The sequence below is a fragment of the Schistocerca cancellata genome, chromosome 1 (assembly GCF_023864275.1).
Source record: "Schistocerca cancellata isolate TAMUIC-IGC-003103 chromosome 1, iqSchCanc2.1, whole genome shotgun sequence".
In the NCBI taxonomy this organism is placed as follows: Eukaryota; Metazoa; Arthropoda; class Insecta; order Orthoptera; family Acrididae; genus Schistocerca; species Schistocerca cancellata.
In genome coordinates, this window is record NC_064626.1 from 924,026,805 (window position 1) to 924,049,116 (window position 22,312).

A 22,312-nucleotide genomic window follows, 5' to 3' on the forward strand; every position below is an offset into this window, starting at 1 on the left:
AAGCTTTTTCACTGTTTGAAGGTATTTTCACAGAAATGAAGGTGACTGGGGTTACAAACTAAATCAATCATACGTAACATTAACAGAATTTTCCATTGCCATAACATAATAACAATATTAAATTGGAAACACTTCATAATGCTCTGTAAAATTATACTTATTTGGTCTCAAACTAGTGTTTGGCTTCATAGGCCATCGTCAGGTGATAACTGAACATTACGAACACAGATAAAATGATGTGAAACTTACACTGATATAGTTTATACAGAAGTTACAAAAATGATGGCATATAGAGAGTCTACATAGGAAAGTATTTTTGTAACTTAACAGGTTCAATTGGTTCTGTGCAAATTAGCAAGCAGTGCAGAGGTGATATGACTTGTGTGTGTACCTGGTTGCATGGTGGTGTGTTTATGGCCGTTTCTTGCACCATGCACCACTGTAGCACTACGGGAGAGGTGAGGTGGGGAGCAGGTCTTCAATAAACTCCCTTTGGCACTGCGCATAAGGGCAGTGGTAGTAATGGCCATTCAAAAAATGTTGTCTTGCTACTGAACTTTGTCACTGAGTAGTGTTTTGTTTTTTGCCATTCAAGGTCTCAATCTTTTTTCATTAATACATTACATTTTTCAATTATTTCTATGTATAGTTTTGCTGTTTTGTTTTGTTGTTGTTTTTCTTTTAAGAGCAATGCATACTTCAATAACTGGTGAGCCATGAGCCTAAACTGTGTCTTCAGATCGCAAGCACAAAATTATCATTGTTCATGACATTGTTCAAAAATACTGCCATTTCAAACTTCCTGGCAGATTAAAACTTTATGCCGGACCGAGACTCGAACTTGGGACATTTGCCTTTCGCGGGTAAGTGCTCTACCATCTGCACTACCCAAGCATGTCTCATGCCCCGTCCTCACAGCTTTAATTCTGGTAGTACCTCATATCCTACCTTCTAAACTTCACAGAAGCTCTCCTGCGAACCTTGCGAAGACATGGCTTAGCCGCAGCCTGGGGGATGTTTGCAACACACTGCCAGTTCAGTTGCAATTGGCTCATATACATAACATCAATTTACATCAGTGGTGTGCTGTATGATGTCATGTATTTCCGAGAACTTCTCTATCCATTCTGAAGTAATCTGTAAAATCAGCATCCCTCATCTTTGTTGTAGTTTGAAGTTATCCACAGCTCTTCCTTTCAAACAAAATATACTTATTTGTTGATTTGAATTTTTGTTCATTAATTAATAAAGCAACACTGCTTCAACATTAGTATCTGAATCCAGTTAAGAACCCAACTGTTTTACTCCCAAATCACACATTGTTAGTTTGGCAAGCTGTCACTGCTGTGGGAAAAGCTCAGCATAGCATTGTCATGCCACTCTTCTATTGCATCCAGTGAAGCCATTCATGAGGCACATATCATCCAACTTAATGAGCAACTTAAGCATGCTGCTGTGTATCACAGTTAACTTACAACTAACAGTGTGAGAAAAACGAATGAGAGACAGAACCAAGCTGTACTGAAAGCAAACTTGAGTGTGAAAGGTAAAGAGGGCATTACTCTTGTCAACAGCAAGTACTGAGAGAGAATGCAGTAAGTTTCTTTCCAAACAATACACACAGTGCATATTGGGAACATGTGAACTGGTATGCAGGTATTTTAGGTGGAATACATACTACCTAAATGGGGATAAGAAATCAAACAAAATAAAATTTCTCTGCAACAATCCACAGTTTGCTGATACCATTCTACTCAGGAAGTATCCCTGAACAACCTCTGAGCCGCCCGGGATTAGCCAAGCGGTCTAAGGTGCTGCAGTCATGGACTGTACGGCTGGTCCCAGCGGAGGTTCGAGTCCTCCCTTGGGCATGGATGTGTGTGTTTGTCCTTAGGATAATTTAGATTAAGTAGTGTGTAAGCTTAGGGACTGCTGACTTTAGCAGTTAAGTCCTATAAGATTTCACACACATTTTAACATTTTTGAACAACCTGAAATTTTGTTGACAGAGTTAAAGTTCACCATGTACGATGTTTTAACAGAGGGAGACATAAACAAAAAAACAATATTCCCTCCAACACTGTTTCTGTGAAAGACAGTGCTGTCAGTTAGCCAAACTTCTTATTATACTTGAGAGCTCTGAGTATCTAATTTTTTGTCACTGTGCACCAGTCTTTTAAAACCTGAAACATAGTTTTGGAATCACATATGAAGGACAAATTCTAAAGAAACAGATGAGCTGACTGCATTAAAATACGCTACTGGGATGTGCTTTGAAAATCAGCAAATTCTATAAAAAGCAAATTTGTTGTACTGAAAATCAATGCCTTGTTGTGCAAGAATGTACCTTTTCACTGGAACCTGGATTGCAAAAACGCTTTTCAGGTTTTGAAGTCCAAACTACTCTTGGTGCTTTGTTTAGCTACATTCTCTCCAGACCAGCATATAGTTTTGATGACTGATGCCTCGCAGTAGGGCCTCAACATCATTGTAGCACATTGATATGTCAAGCTTTCACCTCTAAATCTCTCACTCCAGCCCAGCAGCATTACTCTCTTGTGGAAAAAGATGCTCTAGCTGTGCATGTCAAGATGGTAACAGGTGGGCACCTGGGGTGTTTTTCCTACATGTAAAATGATAAATGCCAGGATTCATGAAAAAGATGGATTTATTCCCAAGAATAACTTCTAAGGAATATAAATCACATGAAAACTGGTCACAGCTGTGGAATAAACTACACATGGTATGAAGAGAGCATTTCGCTCACACAGGTTTGTGGCAGAAAGTTGGTGTGTCTCACTCAGCAGTACTGTGGTGGCCTCCCTAGCTCAACAGAATAGCATGGGAGCCAGCCAGAAGTACTGCAGAGTAGTTTACAGAATAGCTCACCATGCCACTGCAAGAGGCTAAGTTAAATTGATGGAAGTAGAATACAATAAAAAATTTTACTATTTTTACCCATTACCATGTGCATTGCCATAGTCTATGCTCTTCAGAAATTTAATGTTTTTTGTGTGCCTCCAAGTTTCACCTTATTACTGACCATAAACCTTAAGTTTCCTTGTTTAACCCTCACAGTTCCTTGCTTGTCAAGGCAACGCACCACCTACAATGCTGGATGATGTTCCTGTCTCGCTACAATTACAATATCCATTTTCGATCTATGTTTAAATGTGCCAATGTGGATGCCTAGTCCTGCCTGCGAGTGCCTAGTCCTGCCTTTGTGTGGATCCTGATCCAAATTTTGATAATGAAGAATTGCTTTGCTTCCATCATGATATTGAAATTTGGATCACTGTTTAGGCTTTCCCAATTATGACCTCACCCACAGCACTTGCTGTTCCAACCAGGTAGTTGATTTGTTCAATAGGGCTGGCCAGATAAACTGCCAGGCCAGGCTTAGGACCCTTTGTGCAACTATTTTTACTTACTGTATTGCATCTCTGTTTTCGACAGAGTTTTGAACGTGTTTGCGGAAGACCTGTCTCCTCGAGTAGTCATTCCCACCACATTATAGTGTGAGGTTCTATATCTCCTCCAGTAAGGTCATTGGGAGTTTTATACATTAAACTGTTAGCTAGGAAACGTTGTTTGGGCAGGGATTGATGGGGAAATTGTCAATTTTGTCATGGCTTGTGAGAGTGTGCATCCCAGGGTGTCTCTGTCCACATGGCCCACTCCACACCAACCATGGGAATACATTCATAGAGACATTGCAAGGCCCTTCTTGAATTCCAATTGGCCTTGTACCTTAGTTTCCGACAATGGTCTGCAGTTTGTTTCTCACACCTTTCATTTGTTTTGTTCCCAACATGGCATTAATCGTGTTATGGCTCCACCGTTCCACCCGTTAATCAAATGGTGAGACGGAATGGCTAATGGGTACATTCAAGTCCCAAATGAAAAAATTTGTTGTGGATTCTTTGACCAATGACATTCTCTGTTTTCTCAGTTCCTATTGCTTCATGCCTATAAGGGAGTGGAGCCCAGCTGAGCTGCTTCATGGCTGACAGCCATGCATGCTGCTCCACCTTCTGTGGCCTGTGCCACAGATGCTGCAGTTGGGTTCATCCTGCCGTTTTGCTCTTGTCGCCGGTGTGGGCGCAAGGGTTTGGTCACCAGTCCAAGTGAATACCAGTCACTATGGCCACTGTTGTCCACTGCTGGGGATGCCGTATTTGTAATGTCAGTATGGCCGATGGGCTAGTGGTGCACCAGTTTGTTCAGTTGTGCCCCCACTTGCTGCTAGAAGCTACTGGTTTGTGGGTGTGGTCCCCATAGCTGCTGCCCTCCCCACCGCCCTCTGCCTTCAGCCCATCATCACCTGTTGCGGGGTGCCCTCATCCCATTCACAGCCTCTTCCATGTGCTGCACCTTGGGCTACCAGCTCCTTGGTGCCTGTTCTCGGATCCATTGCCGCAACCTGCTGTTCCGGTTGGGTCGTCTCCCAAGCCACCTCACCATTATTGCCTCGGTGTTCATTGCCAGTGGGTCCAGCTCCATCTCCTCTGCACTGGGACATGCCTGCTGATGACAATGCGGAGATGGCAATGGCAGCCTCCTCCTCAGTGCTGTTGTCAGGAGCTGTGCAGTTGCATCATCCTCATATGTGCCTATGTGTCAGTGAATTCTGGCAGTATGCTCTGGTGCCCACCTGGCACATTGTCCCACCCCTGCTGTCAGCACTGTTGCTGCTTTTCCAGATCCAGTGGATTTCTCTCGTCAGACTGCCATCATCTCCTCCATCACTTTGGTGCTCTATTTGCATGAGGGAGAGTCGTGCTGTATCCTGATACTAATGCATGTGAGTGCAAGTGCGCTGAGTGTAATGTCACCATGTGTGTGCACTTAAATCAGCAGCCAACTGTATCAACGCGGGCTGGCCGCTAGAGGCCACCTGTAGAAAGCAAGCACACAGCACAGTCTCTGCTCTGCTCTGCTGTGCTGTCTAGTGGTGACTCATGCATATTTACATGTAGAGCAGCATGACTCTCTCAGTATGTTCTTTTAGTTTGTACCACTCACACCATTGTTCTGTGTATCACTTATGTGACACCTTCTGATGATTCTTTTGGCTTGTTATGTGTGGAGTCACAAGAGGCTTATTTCTGTTATTGTTTAGAGGTTTATGAATACAGCCATATTTATGTTACTTGGATCGGTTTTGAGTATTACTTGGTTACTACAGATAACTTGTATTTATATAGTCGTATAGATCAGTAGGCAAAAGTTTATTTTTAACAGTGATTACTTTCTCTTGATGGCAGTAATAAAAAATTTTATGATCATTTAAAAAATGTTTCCAGGAGGATGATGGTATCAATAATTCAAAACCACAGATTGCAGATATATCACAAGACACTGAGCATGAGACAAAGCACAGTATAATGCAACCAAACATATGGTTTCCTCAACCAGTAGAAACAAAGATGTCACCTGATTCTGGTTTCATGTCACCTTCACCATTCAGTAGTGATGAAGTAAGTTTTACAAAATATGGGACAATTTAACATGGTTGTGTTTTTAGTTAGCAAAGAATAGTTAATATGTTTACATGAATAGAATTATGATGTTTGTTATACTTTGGAGTACATTTCTATACTTCTGAATGCTAAGAAAGTCCTGATACTAATTGCCAAAAGGGTCATTCCATGAAAAGTGAAAGTTTTGTTACGTGTGTGTGTTTTGTTAACTACACTTTATTCTTTGCTTTTGTATAACATAATTGAGATCTTTTCCATGTGTCTAAGAAATATAAATTTCAAAATTCCAGGAATCGGCAAACCACTATTGGAATGCGACAATCATGTCACCAGCATTACTGGGGCCAGTGTATTCTCAAGCAAGAATGCAGTCATCTATCCTCCATCAACCTCTGCCGCCTTCTACACAAATGTCACCTGAAGAACGAACATACATGAGGCCTTTGGAAATGCTTTGGAATCTTCACAATGACATGCAGACAGCTGGTGCATCTGCATTAACATTTTCCAGCTACTGTTACAGAAGACCCATCAGCTCAGTTGTGTAAGCCTTCTGTTTATTTAATATTGTCTGTAAACAATTTTCTTTAAGAATCAACATAGATGCACTTCGATCATTTGTTTCCCTGTGTCATGAAATTATCTTGCTGCCTTAGATTTATTTTTAGGATTTTCTGAGTTTAGTTGTGGACATTGTGTCCTTGTTTTAGGCAATGTTAGTGGCCAGTAATCTAAAGGTTGTCATCGTCATCTTTAAGTGGCAGACAGAAATGTGACTTACGTCTAAAAGCCCTCCTACAGCCCACCACCTGTATGTAAACTGCTCTCGTCCCCATTCTATTATACTCACTCACCGGAGTGTCCAGTGTATATGAAGAAAAAAAGAATTCAGAAAATAAAGGTCCTTCATTGTCTCAACTACTTTGAGGCCCAGAAGTAGTTTGACAGACTTCACCCTGCAAATCTCTCCTCTGCCTTTGCCTCCATTTCGTCTTCCGATTCTTCCTACCCCTATCTTGCCCCCTTTCTCTTTTTTTGCCCTCAGCGGCTCCCATCCCTTCCCCTCAAGGTACTCCTCCTCCTCCTCCTCCTCCTCCTCCTCCTCCTCCTCCTCCTCCGCCAGGGAAGACATCCTGTTCTCTGGCTCCTGTTAGGGATGGGGCTCCCTCTCGGAACACCCTCCCCGTCATTCTCAGATTAGGAAGCCTGCAACCTCTGGTTGGATGAGGGAGCCACACTCAGAGGACCCCAAACCTGCTTGCTCTCTGTCCAATCCTGACATTGCTATCACATATTTCCTTACTGATATTATCTCCTTCAACTGTCCGAGTGAGAAGAAGAAGCAGTGCAAGTCAAAGGATGATGCTTCCCCCACTTCCCGGGGGGCTTCACCCCCTCCTCCTCATCCTGAATCAGACCCAGATTTGTTGGATGTCACCCCATCCTAGTAGGTGACAACCACTAACCCGGTGGTATGACCTCCCCTCAGCTTCTACATGTCTACCCTGGTCTCTAGCCACATGATAACCCAGTGGAATTGCAACAGATATTACTGTCAACTACTGGAAATTCAACAACTCATTTCCTCTTATTCTGCATTCTGCCTTGCTCTTCAAGAATTTTACATCTACATCTACATCTACATCTACATCTACATTTATACTCCGCAAGCCACCCAACGGTGTGTGTCATGACCAAACTTTTCGTGGTTATTGGGTGTTCTGTAACAACTGTGCTAGCCCAAGGATAGCATTTTCAGGGGTCTGCACTTTGGTTCACACCAGTGTCATTAGTGACTAGCTCACCCTTCACACCACCCTGGAACCGATAGTGGTAAAGAATTCGAACGACCCCAGCAACCACCATTTGCAATGTCTATCTCCCTCCTTGTAGGCCACTTCTTTATGTTGATGTTCCTGCCTTAATAGAGCAACTCCCGCCACTGTACCCCCTACTTGGAGACTTCAGTGCGCACCACATCCTGTGGGGGAGTGCCACTTTGGTGGGTAGGAGTGTTCTAATTGACCAACCTATTACAGACTTTGATTTGTGTCTCATCAGTGACAGTTCCCCTGCCCACTTCAGTGCCGCTCATGGCAACTTCACTGCAACACCATATAGAATTCCAGTATCACCAATGGAGGGTGCCATGAACTTGTAAGTCATTTTCAGCTAGGTGTCTGGATTCTTTTGATCAGATAGTGTAAATTAATTTAAATCAAATCCTTTCTCAAATATCTACGTATCTAAGATGTTTGATGACAAAAACATGTGGCTATACAGTTTAGTAACATTCAACACAATATGCTTCAAGGTAAAACACGTATATGGGCAGAAGGAATGAATCTACATTTTAAAATGTCAGTTTTGTTGAATATAAATATGCAACCATGAAAAAGACTGAAGCCTATCCTTAAGCCCAGGAAGAACCCTTCTCTCAACAGCTACCATCCAATTAGCCTGACAAACACACTTTGTGAAGTGCTTAGCTTCCAGTTATGTAGGGAACCCGAATCTCGGGACATTTCGTCCCTGTACCAGTGCAGCTTCTGAGGAAGATGGACTCCAACAGACAAGCTTTTATTAACCACTGGCACCTTGTCGTGGCCTTCTTTGACCTACATAAGGCATATGACACAGCTTGGTGCCATCACATTTTATTTACACTCCATGACTGGGGCTTTCGCGGCTCCCTTCCGATTTTTATCTGAGGGTTTTTATTCCAACAGCTCTTCTGGGTTCCAGTTGGCTCTTCACTCAGCACCTCTCAGATTCAGGAGAACAGTATCCCACAGGGTTCTGTATTAAGTGTCACCCTCTTCCTCACAGCCATCAATGGGATTATAACTGTTTTGGACCTCTGGTTACCCCACCCTTGCATGTCGATGATTTTTGCATCTGATGCAGCTCCCACTCGGTAGCATGCGCTGAGCACTGGCTCCAAGGCACCATCCAATGGGCCTCTGCATGGGCTGTCTTCCATGGCTTCCAGTTTTCTCCCTCCAAAACTTGGATTATGAATTTTTGTCATTGGCCTACAGTACACATATCTTAGGGTGCAGACCATGCTACTCTTCTCCATTTTTACTGTGCTCTGATCTGGTCCAGACTAGATTACGATAGTCAGATTTGTGGCTCAGCGTCTCCTTCCACTTCTTGATCATGTTCACCTTTGTGGGCTATTCATGCCTTTCGCGTAAGTCCCATGGACAGTCTCCTCGCAGAAGCAGGGATTCACACAATTGCCATTTGATGATTTCCTGACCATCGCATGTAACCTGACCTCTTTGCAAATGATGGATGTCTCCCTCCTGGTTAACTGCCCATGGGTGGGATTGCTGGTTGGAATGTGTCTCACTTCCCTCTGTCGGGATCTCCATCTCCACTCACTGGAATATGCTCTGTGTATTTCCTCCCACATCCTCCCAAGGAGGATACCTAGACCACATACTAGGACCAAACTATTTCAGGATCCTAAGGTCTCTGTTGCACCTATGGTCTTCCGGTGTCTTGTACATTCCATCCTTGCAGAGTTCCAGGGTTCTACCATCTTCTACACTGGCAGTTCTAAGATGATAGATAAGATGGGATATGCTTTGTCTCGTGCTGTTTAGAACCCCATTTATTGACTGGATCATGTAGTGTGTTCACAGTTGAGCCACTAGCCATCAAAAGGGCCCTCCATTTTGTTACTTAGGCTTCCCTCCACAGTATTTCAATATGTACCTATTCAATGAGCAGCCTGCAGGCTTTCAACCGATGCTACTGTCATCACCCTTTGGTCCCTGCTATCTCTGGCCTTCTCTCTGCCCTTGGCCATGCCACATGCTCAGTTGCCTTTCTCTGGGTCCCAAGTCATGTGTGCATCCCAGTGAATGAACTGGGTGACTGTTTGGCTAGAGTAGTGGATACATCTACATCTACATCCATACTCCGCAAGCCACCTGACGGTGTGTGGCGGAGGGTACCTTCAGTACCTCTATCGGTTCTCCCTTCTATTCCAGTCTCGTATTGTTCGTGGAAAGAAGGATTGTCGGTATGCCTCTGTGTGGGCTCTAATCTCTCTGATTTTATCCTCATGGTCTCTTCGCGAGATATACGTAGGAGGGAGCAATATACTGCTTGACTCTTCGGTGAAGGTATGTTCTCGAAACTTTGACAAAAGCCCATACCGAGCTACTGAGCGTCTCTCCTGCAGAGTCTTCCACTGGAGTTTATCTATCATCTCCGTAACGCTTTCGCGATTACTAAATGATCCTGTAACGAAGCGCGCTGCTCTCCGTTGGATCTTCTCTCTGTCTTGTATCAACCCTATCTGGTACGGATCCCACACTGCTGAGCAGTATTCAAGCAGTGGGCGAACAAGCGTACTGTAACCTACTTCCTTTGTTTTCGGATTGCATTTCCTTAGGATTCTTCCAATGAATCTCAGTCTGGCATCTGCTTTACCGACAATCAACATTATATGATCATTCCATTTTAAATCACTCCTAATGCGTACTCCCAGATAATTTATGGTATTAACTGCTTCCAGTTGCTGACCTGCTATTTTGTAGCTAAATGATAAAGGATCTATCTTTCTGTGTATTCGCAGCACATTACACTTGTCTACATTGAGATTCAGTTGCCATTCCCTGCACCATGCGTCAATTCGCTGCAGATCCTCCTGCATTTCAGTACAATTTTCCATTGTTACAACCTCTCGATACACCACAGCATCATCTGCAAAAAGCCTCAGTGAACTTCCGATGTCATCCACCAGGTCATTTATGTATATTGTGAATAGCAACGGTCCTATGACACTCCCCTGCGGCACACCTGAAATTACTCTTACTTCGGAAGACTTCTCTCCATTGAGAATAACATGCTGCGTCCTGTTATCTAGGAACTCCTCAATCCAATCACACAATTGGTCTGATAGTCCATATGCTCTTACTTTGTTCAATAAACGACTGTGGGGAACTGTATCCACCAAAAAAAAACATCCCAACCTAACCTCAAATTGGGCTACGCGACAGCCCGTACGCTGTAAGGCGGTTGAGATTAAGTGAGCAAAGTTAAAGTTTTCGTCCATAAGGCCAATGTAAGAACTTTAACTTCAAAATTTTCAAAGTGCAATAACTCATGAAAATATGAACGGATTTAAATAAGAAAGACATCACTGCAATCTACTCTTGATTCTGTTTCATTTGATATGTATCTCATCATTATGCGAGAAAAAGTCATCGGGGGTGCTTATCCCGTACGCGCAGGGAAGAAAATCTAGTCCCTGCACGCGTTGGGCTACGCTACAGATCAATTGGTCTTGTAAATCAATAACTTTATTTATGAAAATATACAGTACAATCACCTACAAATTTAACATATTCACAAGTACCTTTGCCTTTAATCCAAATAAATACAGTTTCATTAGATGATAGCTTATGTCTATTACGAGTATATAAAGTAAAGGGAGAGGGTGACATGTAGGTAGATTTGCCAAAGTCTTTATTTGCGTTCTCAGTAACATGGTAGGTTCTATATGCAATAACATCACGGTCCACGAAGCTCTCCAGGCCAGATACATTTGGGACTCCAGATCCACCTCGTACTATAGCAACGGTTAACCATCCGTTGCCATGTGTGAAGGAATCATTGATGTCAATGCTGAAGTTGAGACGGCATCCACAGAAGACTGCTGGTCCATCAAGTAAAGAGTGTGCTGCGACAGACTTTATAGTATTCTTCTTCTTGTCTGCAGCGGACGTTGTCATTTCAACGTCTTCAATAGTTTTATATATTGTCTGTCTTGAGCGTCGATGATATCGTCTATAATGAGGCATGGTGGCAGCGTTCAATGCAGTTGCCTGTGCAGCAGCAGCAGCAGCGCGAATGAGCTGCTGAGCAGCGCTCGCTCGCTTATATAATCGCGCGATAGCGACTGACCTTGATTCGGACTTAGAATCTGCGCGGGACTTAGTCTCACTTAGTTTCTTCCCTGCGCGTACGGGATAAGCACCCCCGATGACTTTTTCTCGCATAATGATGAGATACATATCAAATGAAACAGAATCAAGAGTAGATTGCAGTGATGTCTTTCTTATTTAAATCCGTTCGTATTTTCATGAGTTATTGCACTTTGAAAATTTTGAAGTTAAAGTTCTTACATTGGCCTTATGGACGAAAACTTTAACTTTGCTCACTTAATCTCAACCGCCTTACAGCGTACGGGCTGTCGCGTAGCCCAATTTGAGGTTAGGTTGGGATGTAAGAACTTTAACTTCAAAACTTTCAAAGTGCAATAACTCATGAAAATAGGAACGGATTTAAATAAAAAAGAGATCACTGCAATCAACTCTTCATTATGTTTGATTTGATATGTGTCTCATCATTATGCGACGAAAAGTCATCGGGGGTGCTTATCCCGTACGCGCAGGGATAAGTACGCGCGCAGGGACTAGATTTTCTTCCCTGCGCGTACGGGATAAGCACCCCCGATGACTTTTCCTCGCATAATGATGAGATACATATCAAATGAAACAGAATCAAGAGTAGATTGCAGTGATGTCTTTCTTATTTAAATCCGTTCGTATTTTCATGAGTTATTGCACTTTGAAAATTTTGAAGTTAAAGTTCTTACATTGGCCTTATGGACGAGGGAGAGGGAGAGGGTGACATGTAGGTAGATTTGCCAAAGTCTTTATTTGCGTTCTCAGTAACATGGTAGGTTCTATATGCAATAACATCACGGTCCACGAAGCTCTCCAGGCCAGATACATTTGGGACTCCAGATCCACCTCGTACTATAGCAACGGTTAACCATCCGTTGCCATGTGTGAAGGAATCATTGATGTCAATGCTGAAGTTGAGACGGCATCCACAGAAGACTGCTGGTCCATCAAGTAAAGAGTGTGCTGCGACAGGGGGATAAGCACCCCCGATGACTTTTCCTCGCATAATGATGAGATACATATCAAATGAAACAGAATCAAGAGTAGATTGCAGTGATGTCTTTCTTATTTAAATCCGTTCGTATTTTCATGAGTTATTGCACTTTGAAAATTTTGAAGTTAAAGTTCTTACATTGGCCTTATGGACGAAAACTTTAACTTTGCTCACTTACCCCCCATTTCCTTTCACGATTCCAGGTGTAGAAATGTGGATTTGCATCAAATTGCCCAAAAGTAGAATGACATCTGTTGCACTACTGCTCTCAGTAATAAACTCCGCACAATTAAGGAGACTACTGCAGTTTGGTGCTCTTCCTTCCACTCCTCTTGGAAGGAGTCCACTGTCTTATGCTGTCTAAGCATTGGTCATACCAGGCTGACCCTTTGTTTCCTCTTTGCATAATGAACCAGTTTTTAGGTTTTGTCTACCCTTTTATGTCTTCTGTTGTGTGTGTTTTACATTCCTCATTGTATAGTTTGACTCCTCTGACTGGTTCTGTCCACTTTTAGTGGACCCCTCTCTCATCTGCAAGTAACTTTGGAATTGCAGGACTGATGATCTCCCCATCTAGTCCCATAATTCCCCTCAATTAGTCAGTCAATCAATTCTAATCTGCCACAGTTTATATCGGGTCATTCAGATATATTCAAACATGTCTCTTCAGCATGAGCTTTCTGAAGATGAAATGTTAATGTCTCCTTGGAAATACTGAAACTGAGTTGGAAATGGGCTTCAGTGATGAAGATTAGGATTTTGTACAAGAGACAAGTGAAGATGAAGACGACATAAATGAGGAGGGATTCAGATGCTGATGGTAGTCAATCTTCACATCATCCATCACAGCAGGCAAAGTTCAGTGCCTCTACAAAGATTGTCACTAGTGATGGAACTGAGTGGGAGATTGTCAGTCTTTTGGAAGATGGTCAGATGTGAATGTTTGAAAAAAGAAGCCGTCACATGCTCGAAAGTTTCATTTGTTCAAAAGGTGTGTCTGCAGAGGATCTTTGGTCACAATCTTGGAGACCTGCTTTCACCATGGACGTTACTTAAAGTTCCACATTTCTATGAAAAATCAACCTGAGCTCCCTGCCAGATAACAAATTTGCACCTGTATCTGACATTTGGGAAAATTTCATGAAAAACAGTATTTATTCTTATTGCACTGGAGAAAATACAACCAAATGTGAACAGTTATTACCAAGTAGAACAAGATGCAGGTTTACTCAGTTCAGGCCCAACAAATGCAACAGATATTGTCTCAAATGTTGCAGCCACTCCCCTTTCTCCCTCTGTTGCTAAATAAATGTCATGTGACTAGGGCGTCCTGTCGGGTAGACCATTTGCCTGGTGCAAGTCTTTCAATTTGACGCTACTTCGGCGATTTAATAACACTCGGCAATTGTTCTTGTGCACATTTTTAGGTATTCTATCACTAATTGTGTGCATCTTTTGTAAGTAAGAAGGAAGTTCATAATCACACCTTCAGTTTAATTTCACAGCTTCTGTTTCCATGCTTCAATAAATAACATAATTTCATAACAAGAACTTCACAAAGTTCCTCCATAACTCACTGAAGCACTACTACTTTTGATACTCCATAACTGGCTAATACATAGCTATAACTGCTCATTACTCCATAACAGACTGTACTGTACTGTACTGTACTGGGACACAAAAATCATCAAATAACCTCAGTGTGCTCAAAATTACTTCCAAAAAAGATAAAAATACATTGAACATTTTAATAAGCAAGCAATGATTGTACAAAACAATAAGCGTTATACACACATCAAAAAAAGTTTCATCACCTCGGTTCCGAGAGTTCCGGAACCTGTACAGACAATTGGAATAGGGATTGACATAAGTTTCATTTCCGCTCTTTTTATTGCTCATGAAAACCACACATTGCATGTTGTACCACCATACAGCAAGACCTTCAGAGGTGATGGTCCAGATTGCTGTACACAGGCAGTACATCTAATACCCAGTAGAACATCCTCTTGCATTAATGCATGCCTGTATTCATCGTCATACTGTCCACAAGTTCATCAAGGCACTGTTGGTCCAGATTGTCTCACTCCTCACTGATGCATGCCTGTATTTATCATCATACTATCCACAAGTTCATCAAGGCACTGTTGGTCCAGATTGTCTCACTCCTCAATGGTGATTTGGCATAGATCCTCAGAGTGGTTGGTGGTCACGTTCATAAACAACCCTTTTCAATTTATCCCAAGCATGTTCGATAGGGTTCAAGTCTCGAGAACATGCTGGCCACTAGCTGAGCGATGTCGTTATCCTGAAGGAAGTCATTCACAAGATGTGCACAATGTGGGCCCAAATTGTCGTCCACAAAGACAAATGCCTCTCCAATATGTTGCCAATATGGTTGCACTGTCTGTCGGAGGATGGCATTCACGTATTGTACAGCCGTTACAGCATCTTCCATGACTACCAGCGGCGTACTTCGGCTCCACATAATGCCACCCCAAAACAGCAGGGAACCTCCACCTTGCTGCACCCACTGGACGATGTGTCTAAGGCGCTCAGCCTGACCAGGTTGCCTCCAAACGCGTCTCTGACGATTCTCTAGTTGAAGGCGTATGCGACACTGATCGGTCCATTCGGTATGTGGTTGGGCCCATCTGTACCGTGCTGCATGTTGTCGTGGTTGCAAAGATGGACGTTGCCATGGATGTCGAGAGTGAAGTTGCGCATCATGCAGCCTATTGCGCACAGTTTGAGTCATAACACAATGTCTTGTGGCTGCACGAAAAGCATTATTCATCATGGTGACATTGCTGTCAGGGTTCCTCCGGGCCATAATCCATAGATAGTGGTCATCCACTTTAGTAGAAGCTCTTGGGTGGCCAGAGGGAGGCATGTCATTTACAATGCCTGTCTCACTGTATCTCTTCCATGTCCGAACAACATAGCTTTGGTTCACTCCAAGATGCCTGGATGCTTCCCTTGTTGAGAGTCCTACCTGGCACAAAGTAACAATGCGGACGCGATCGAACCACAGTATTGACCATCTAGGCATGGTTGAATTACAGACAACATGAGCTGTGTACCTCCTTCCTGGTGGAATGACTGGAACTGATTGGCTGTTGGACCCTCTCCGTCTAATAGGCACTGCTCATGCATGGTTGTTAACATCTTTGAGTGGGTTTAGTGACATCTCTGAACAGTCAAAGGGTTTTTGTTTGTGATACATTATACACAGTCAACATCTGTCTTCAGGAGTTCTGGGAACTGGGGCGATGCAAAACTCTTTTTGATATGCATATTAATGATGCATCAAGAAGCTAAATACTTTAGCATTCGACCAAGTCGTGTGGAATATCTTTGTTTTGGCAAGCTCTTTGTCACCAGTCTGTGGCTGTATGCAGAACAGTGCACACACATGGCTGGAGAATCAAGAATGTATATAACTGTATATGTATGCTTCTGAGTAATAAAATAGTGCTTATTACATGTGGTATAGTGCATCACTGGGTCCTGCAATCCTACAACATTAGACCCATACCTTCATCCTCCATCCTGTCAGCATCTAAAGTATCAACTCAGTATTATTAGCAATGTTGTTATATTATTATCAATAGCATCATGTGCATATTTCCTCTACCATCAACATTTCCTCAACATCTCAGAAAGATCCTACTTCACCACAATACCACAACGTAATTCTCAACTGAACAGCTCAGTATTAAAGAAAATATCCTCACCATTGTGTATCATTATTAAATCCTTTATCAAGTGCAGCACATGTTCATAATTTGTCAGAGTGATATCATCATGAATAAACTTAACTTGCAAAATTACTTTCTGCTCTCACTTACTACAATTTTCACAACAGGCATTACGTATGTGGTCTGAAAAACAGTTTTCTTTCTTAAATGACGTTCACTGCATACTTTTTTCATTCACACAATTACTTTAAAAGTTGCTAACATATATTTCAAAAGCGTCTCCTACTCATAACAAGATTTGAAAAATATCTCAGTTCTTCCATAACAATTCAAACGCTAACTGTAAATCTACAATGCAACAGCATTTACTACCGACTCACCTTACAATAACTTTTTTCACATTAAATATTTCCAAACAATCAAATTTCATAGAAGTGCTTCACATTAGTTCTCCAAATATAACTAAAATTATGTATAAACATTACCATTAAACAAGACAGCCCAGAAATCCATAAATCCATAATATGACATCATCTCTCCAAAACAGTCAGTAACTGTATGGCTCGAAATTCATTTTAAAGTAGTATATTGTTTCTCAGGTTGGTTAACAAAGCATTGCAAATTGCATTAAATTACATTTACAAATCTTTGTGCGTAAGTGTACATGACACAAAACATGAAAAATGCCTAATAAAACATCCAAATGCTGGGATGGTTCCTTTGAAAGGGCATGGCCGATTCCCATCCCCATCCTTCTCTCATCCGATGGGACCAATTACCTCACTGTTTGGTTCCTCCACACAAATCAATCCATCAACGTAAGTAAAATGTGTGTGTAATATTTACAAGTAAAGGCAGTAAATCACATATTTCATTTTAAAGTAACATAGTATCTTTCAAAAGGAGACAAACTCTACTTTGAAAACTTTCTCAGCAGACTGGCAGAATGGCAGTACATTGTACACTTAAGATGACTTCATGCAGGAAAATATTTTTTGTCAAAAGGAACTAAAGGTATGTATTTTTCAGTGAAGAACCATTTTCCAACTACAACCTTATTTTGTTTCTCAGTTATATTTTCCAATTTGTCAAGTAGTAGTTGTAACTGCGACCGGAACGGTTGTGGGGCAACGTGATGGAAAGTGCGGCGGGTCCACGGAGTGGCCTGCGAACAGCAACATAAACGGAAAAGGACGGACACAACCAACAAAGTACCTAACGAACAACAACAAGATCGAAACTGCAGGATCACAAGAAAACCATGTCTACTCGTACACAGAACAAGAAAGTAAATACGCTGTTTAAGGCAAGGCGATATGTCCAGAGATGCACCCAAGATTAGACTGGCTGGCTGAGCGAGAGGCAGGTGCTTAAATACATGTTCGGGGGCACCGCTGTTGGCCATCAGGACCACGTGTTTCACTGCGGCGTCCTCTAACTAAATGTAGCCAGGAGGGGTGCGCTACCACGGCTTACAGCGCGATGGTGCAGAGACCCGAGGGGTCTTCGACCTCCATGTGGTCTGGCGTGAATTCAAATTCTGCAGCGCGCTGTCCCAGACCTCTCCCTCCTGAAACCTGTATGTAGGGGCGGAAATGCCCCAGACAGTGGTGAGGTGGGCAGCAGTGGGAAGAAGAGCCGGGCTCATCAACCACCGTTGGTGGGGAGGAAGGGATGCCCAAGGTATCCATGACAGCTGGCCCAGGGCAGGGAAGGGAAGGGAGCTGCCAATCCACCTGGCGGAGGGGAGGGCCGGTGGCCCGCGGTGAGGTGGCAACTGGGGGCAGGGGCGCCTCCTCGAGGACCACGTCCATACCCAAAGGAGGTAGGAGAGGAGGCAGCAGCATGAGTCCTGTAGGGGCACGAGGGCGGAGCGGATTATGTTAACAGCACTCCAATCCTTTCAACGTCTGCACCGACATCACATGCCACCCATGGCAGGTACGACCGTGGTGAGTGTCCAAACCACCTTGCGCCCGTATTTGGAGACCCACAGACCGTGCCGCGTGCATAACGCTGCGAGGGGTGGGAGTGGGTGCGGAAGGAGGATGGCATCAGCAAATAGAGCAGGGTCCGTGGCTGCCATCCATGAAGGAGCTCTGCTGGACTGTGTCCGTCAATTGGCATAGTGTGATAGGTGCCCAAAACAGGATGAGGGCCGACGTGGTTGGAGATGTGTTGACTGCCTTTGTCAACTGTTGTTTGAAAGTGCAGACAAGCCTAGTCACCAGGTAGTACCTGAATTTCAAGACACCAAATTCCATTGCTTTTTTCTTGTATATGAAATATTTCCTCTCCCATTCTGACAGCATGCAGCTTGCTATGGTTATCATTTTGATTGGTTCTCCTGCTCTTTTTCTTGAACTTGATAAGAGACAAAGACCAAGACTGATTTCTGATCATTTACAGCCTAAACAGAATTCTTTTGATAGGTCTGGGTGGTATATCATTACTATGTTGCTCAATTTTTGTTTAATCAAACAATGGTAAATCCAGGATGGAATTTACAATATTATGAGAAGGAACCCCCCCATGAACCATGGACCTTGCCGTTGGTGGGGAGGCTTGCGTGCCTCAGTGATACAGATAGCCGTACCGTAGGTACAACCACAACGGAGGGGTATCTGTTGAGAGGCCAGGCAAACGTGTGGTTCCTGAAGAGGGGCAGCAGCTTTTTCAGTAGTTGCAGGGGCAACAGTCTGGATGATTGACTGATCTGGCTTTGTAACAATAACCAAAATGGCCTTGCTGTGCTGGTACTGCGAACGGCTGAAAGCAAGGGGAAACTACGGTCGTAATTTTTCCCGAGGGCATGCAGCTTTACTGTATGATTAAATGATGATGGTGTCCTCTTGTGTAAAATATTCCGGAGGTAAAATAGTCCCCCATTCGGATCTCCGGGCGGGGACTACTCGAGGATGTCGTTATCAGGAGAAAGAAAACTGGCATTCTACGGATCGGAGTGTGGAATGTCAGATCCCTTAATTGGGCAGGTAGGTTAGAAAATTTAAAAAGGGAAATGGATAGGTTAAAGTTAGATATAGTGGGAATTAGTGAAGTTCGGTGGCAGGAGGAACAAGACTTCTGGTCAGGTGACTACAGGGTTATAAACACAAAATCAAATAGGGGTAGTGCAGGAGTAGGTTTAATAATGAATAGGAAAATAGGAACGCGGGTAAGCTACTACAAACAGCACAGTGAATGCATTGTTGTGGCCAAGAGAGATACGAAGCCCACACCTACTACAGTAGTACAAGTTTTTATGCCAACTAGCTGTGTAGATGACGAATAAATTGAAGAAATGTATGATGAAATAAAAGAAATTATTCAGATAGTAAAGGGAGATGAAAATTTAATAGTCATGGGTGACCGGAATTCGAGTGTAGGAAAAAGGAGAGAAGGAAACGTAGTAGGTGAATATGGATTGGGGCTAAGAAATGAAAGAGGAAGCCGTCGGTTAGAATTTTGCACAGGGCATAACTTAATCATAGCTAACACTTGGTTCAAGAATCATAAAAGAGGGTTGTATACATGGAAGAATCCCAGAGGTACTAAAAGGTATCAGATAGATTATATAATGGTAAGACAGAGATTTAGGAACCAGGTTTTAAATTGTAAGACATTTCCAGAGGCGGATGTGGACTCTGACCACAATCTGTTGGTTATGAACTGCAGATTAAAATTGAAGAAACTGCAAAAAGCTGGGACTTTAAGGAGATGGGACCTGGATAAACTGACTAAACCGGAGGTTGTGCAGAGTTTCAGGGAGAGCATATGGGAACAATTGACAGCAGTGGGGGAAAGAAGTACAGTAAAAGAATGGGTAGCTCTGAGGGATGAAGTAGTGAAGGCAGCAGAGGATCAAGAAGGTGAAAAGATGAGGGCTAGTAGAAATCCTTGGGTAACAGAAGAAATATTGAATTTAATTGATGAAAGGAGAAAATATAAAAATGCAGTAAATGAAGTAGGCAAAAAGGAATACAAACGTCTCCAAAATGAGATTGACAGGAAGTGCAAAATGGCTAAGCAGGGATGGCTAGAGGACAAATGTAAGGATGTAGAGGCTTATCTCACTAGGGGTAAGATAGATACTGCCTACATGAAAATTAAAGAGACCTTTGGAGATAAGAGAACCACTTGTATGAACATAAAGAGCTCAGATGGAAACCCAGCTCTAAGCAAAGAAGGGAAAGCAGAAAGGTGGAAGGAGTATATAGAGGGTCTATACAAGGCAATGTACTTGAGGACAATATTATGGAAATGGGAGGTGATGCAGATGAAGATGAAATGGGAGATATGATACTGCGTGAAGAGTTTGACAGAGCACTGAAAGACCTGAGTCGGAACAAGGCCCCTGGAGTAGACAGCATTCCATTGGAACTACTGACGGCCTTGGGAGAGCCAGTCCTGTCAAAACTCTACCATCTGGTGAGCAAGATGTATGAAACAGGCGAAATACCCTCAGACTTCAAGAAGAATATAATAATTCCAATCCCAAAGAAAGCAGGTGTTGACAGATGTGAAAATTACCAAACAATCAGTTTAATAAGCCACAGCTGCAAAATCCTAACACGAATTCTTTACAGACAAATGGAAAAACTTGTAGAAGCCAACCTCGGGGAAGATCAGTTTGGATTCTGTAGAAATATTGGAACACGTGAGGTAATACTGACCCTACGACTTCTCAGAAGAAAGATTGAGGAAAGGCAAACCAACGTTTCTAGCATTTGTAGACTTAGAGAAAGCTTTTGACAATGTTGACTGGAATACTCACTTTCAAATTCTAAAGGTGGCAGGGGTAAAATACAGTGAGCGAAAGACTATTTACAATTTGTACAGAAACCAGATGGCAGTTACAAGAGTCGAGGGGCATGAAAAGGAAGCAGTGGTTGGGAAGGGAGTAAGACAGGGTAGTAGCCTCTCTTCGATGTTATTCAATCTGTATATTGAGCAAGCAGTAAAGGAAACAAAAGAAAAATTCGGAGTAGGTATTAAAATCCATGGAGAAGAAATCAAAACTTTGAGGTTTGCCGATGACATTGTAATTCTGTCAGAAACAGCAAAGGACTTGGAAGAGCAATTGAATGGAATGGACAGTGTCTTGAAAGGAGGGTATAAGATGAACACCAACAAAAGCAAAATGAGGATAATGGAATGTAGCCGAATTAAATCGGGTGATGCTGAGGGAATTAGATTAGGAAATGAGACACTTAAAGTAGTAAAAGAGTTTTGCTATTTGGGGAGCAAAATAGCTGATGATGATGGTCGAAGTAGAGAAGATATAAAATGTAGACTGGCAATGGCAAGGAAAGCGTTTCTGAAGAAGAGAAATTTGTGAACATCGAGTATAGATTTAAGTGTCAGGAAGTCATTTCTGAAAGTATTTGTATGGAGTGTAGCCATGTATGGAAGTGAAACATGGATGATAAATAGTTTGGACAAGAAGAGAATAGAAGCTTTTGAAATGTGGTGCTACAGAAGAATGCTGAAGATTAGATGGGTAGATCACATAACTAATGAGGAAGTATTGAATAGGATTGGGGAGATGAGAAATTTGTGGCACAACGACTAGAAGAAGGGATCGGTTGGTGGGACATGTTCTGAGGTATCAAGGGATCACCAATTTAGAATTGGAGGGCAGCGTGGAGGGTAAAAATCGTAGAGGGAGACAAAGAGATGAATACACTAAGCAGATTCAGAAGGACGTAGGCTGCAGTAGGTACTGGGAGATGAAGAAGCTTGCACAGGATAGAGTAGCATGGATAGCTGGATCAAACCAGTCTCAGGACTGAAGACCACAACAACAACAATGAGAAGGAAAGTTGCTACTCACCATATAGTGGAGGTGCTGAGTGGCAGATAGACACAACAAAAAGATTTTCATGCTTAAAGCTTTCAGTCTCAGGCAACTGAAACAACACTGTGAGCAGCAGCAGCAGCAGCAGCAGCACCAGTGCATGATGAGAGTGGCGACTGGGTGGGGGAAAGGAGATGGCTTGGGTGGGGGGGGGGGGGGGGGGGCAGGGATAGTATGGTGGGGATGGCAGACAGTGAAGTGCTGCAGGTTGGGTGGCGGGTGGGGGGAGGTGGGGGGGGGGGAGTAGTGGAAAAGGAGAGACATAGAGAGAAATACAGAGAAATAAATGAAAAATAAAAAGAAATAGAGGCTTCACAGCCTGTGCCAAACGGATCCTTCCCAGCAGCACC

General features: G+C 42.9%; 1 protein-coding gene across 1 annotated transcript in view; it reads left to right on the forward strand.

The window, feature by feature from the left end:
- Nucleotides 1-5,360: 5,360 nt before the first annotated feature.
- Nucleotides 5,361-22,312, forward strand: part of LOC126162656 (uncharacterized) — a 91,779-nt gene continuing 74,827 nt past the window's right edge. Inside the window, exons 1-2 of the mRNA XM_049919298.1 lie at nt 5,361-5,480; nt 5,774-6,027. Of these exons, the coding sequence (XP_049775255.1) occupies nt 5,388-5,480; nt 5,774-6,027 (347 nt within the window). The 5' untranslated portion in view covers nt 5,361-5,387. The remainder of the gene's footprint in view (nt 5,481-5,773; nt 6,028-22,312) is intronic.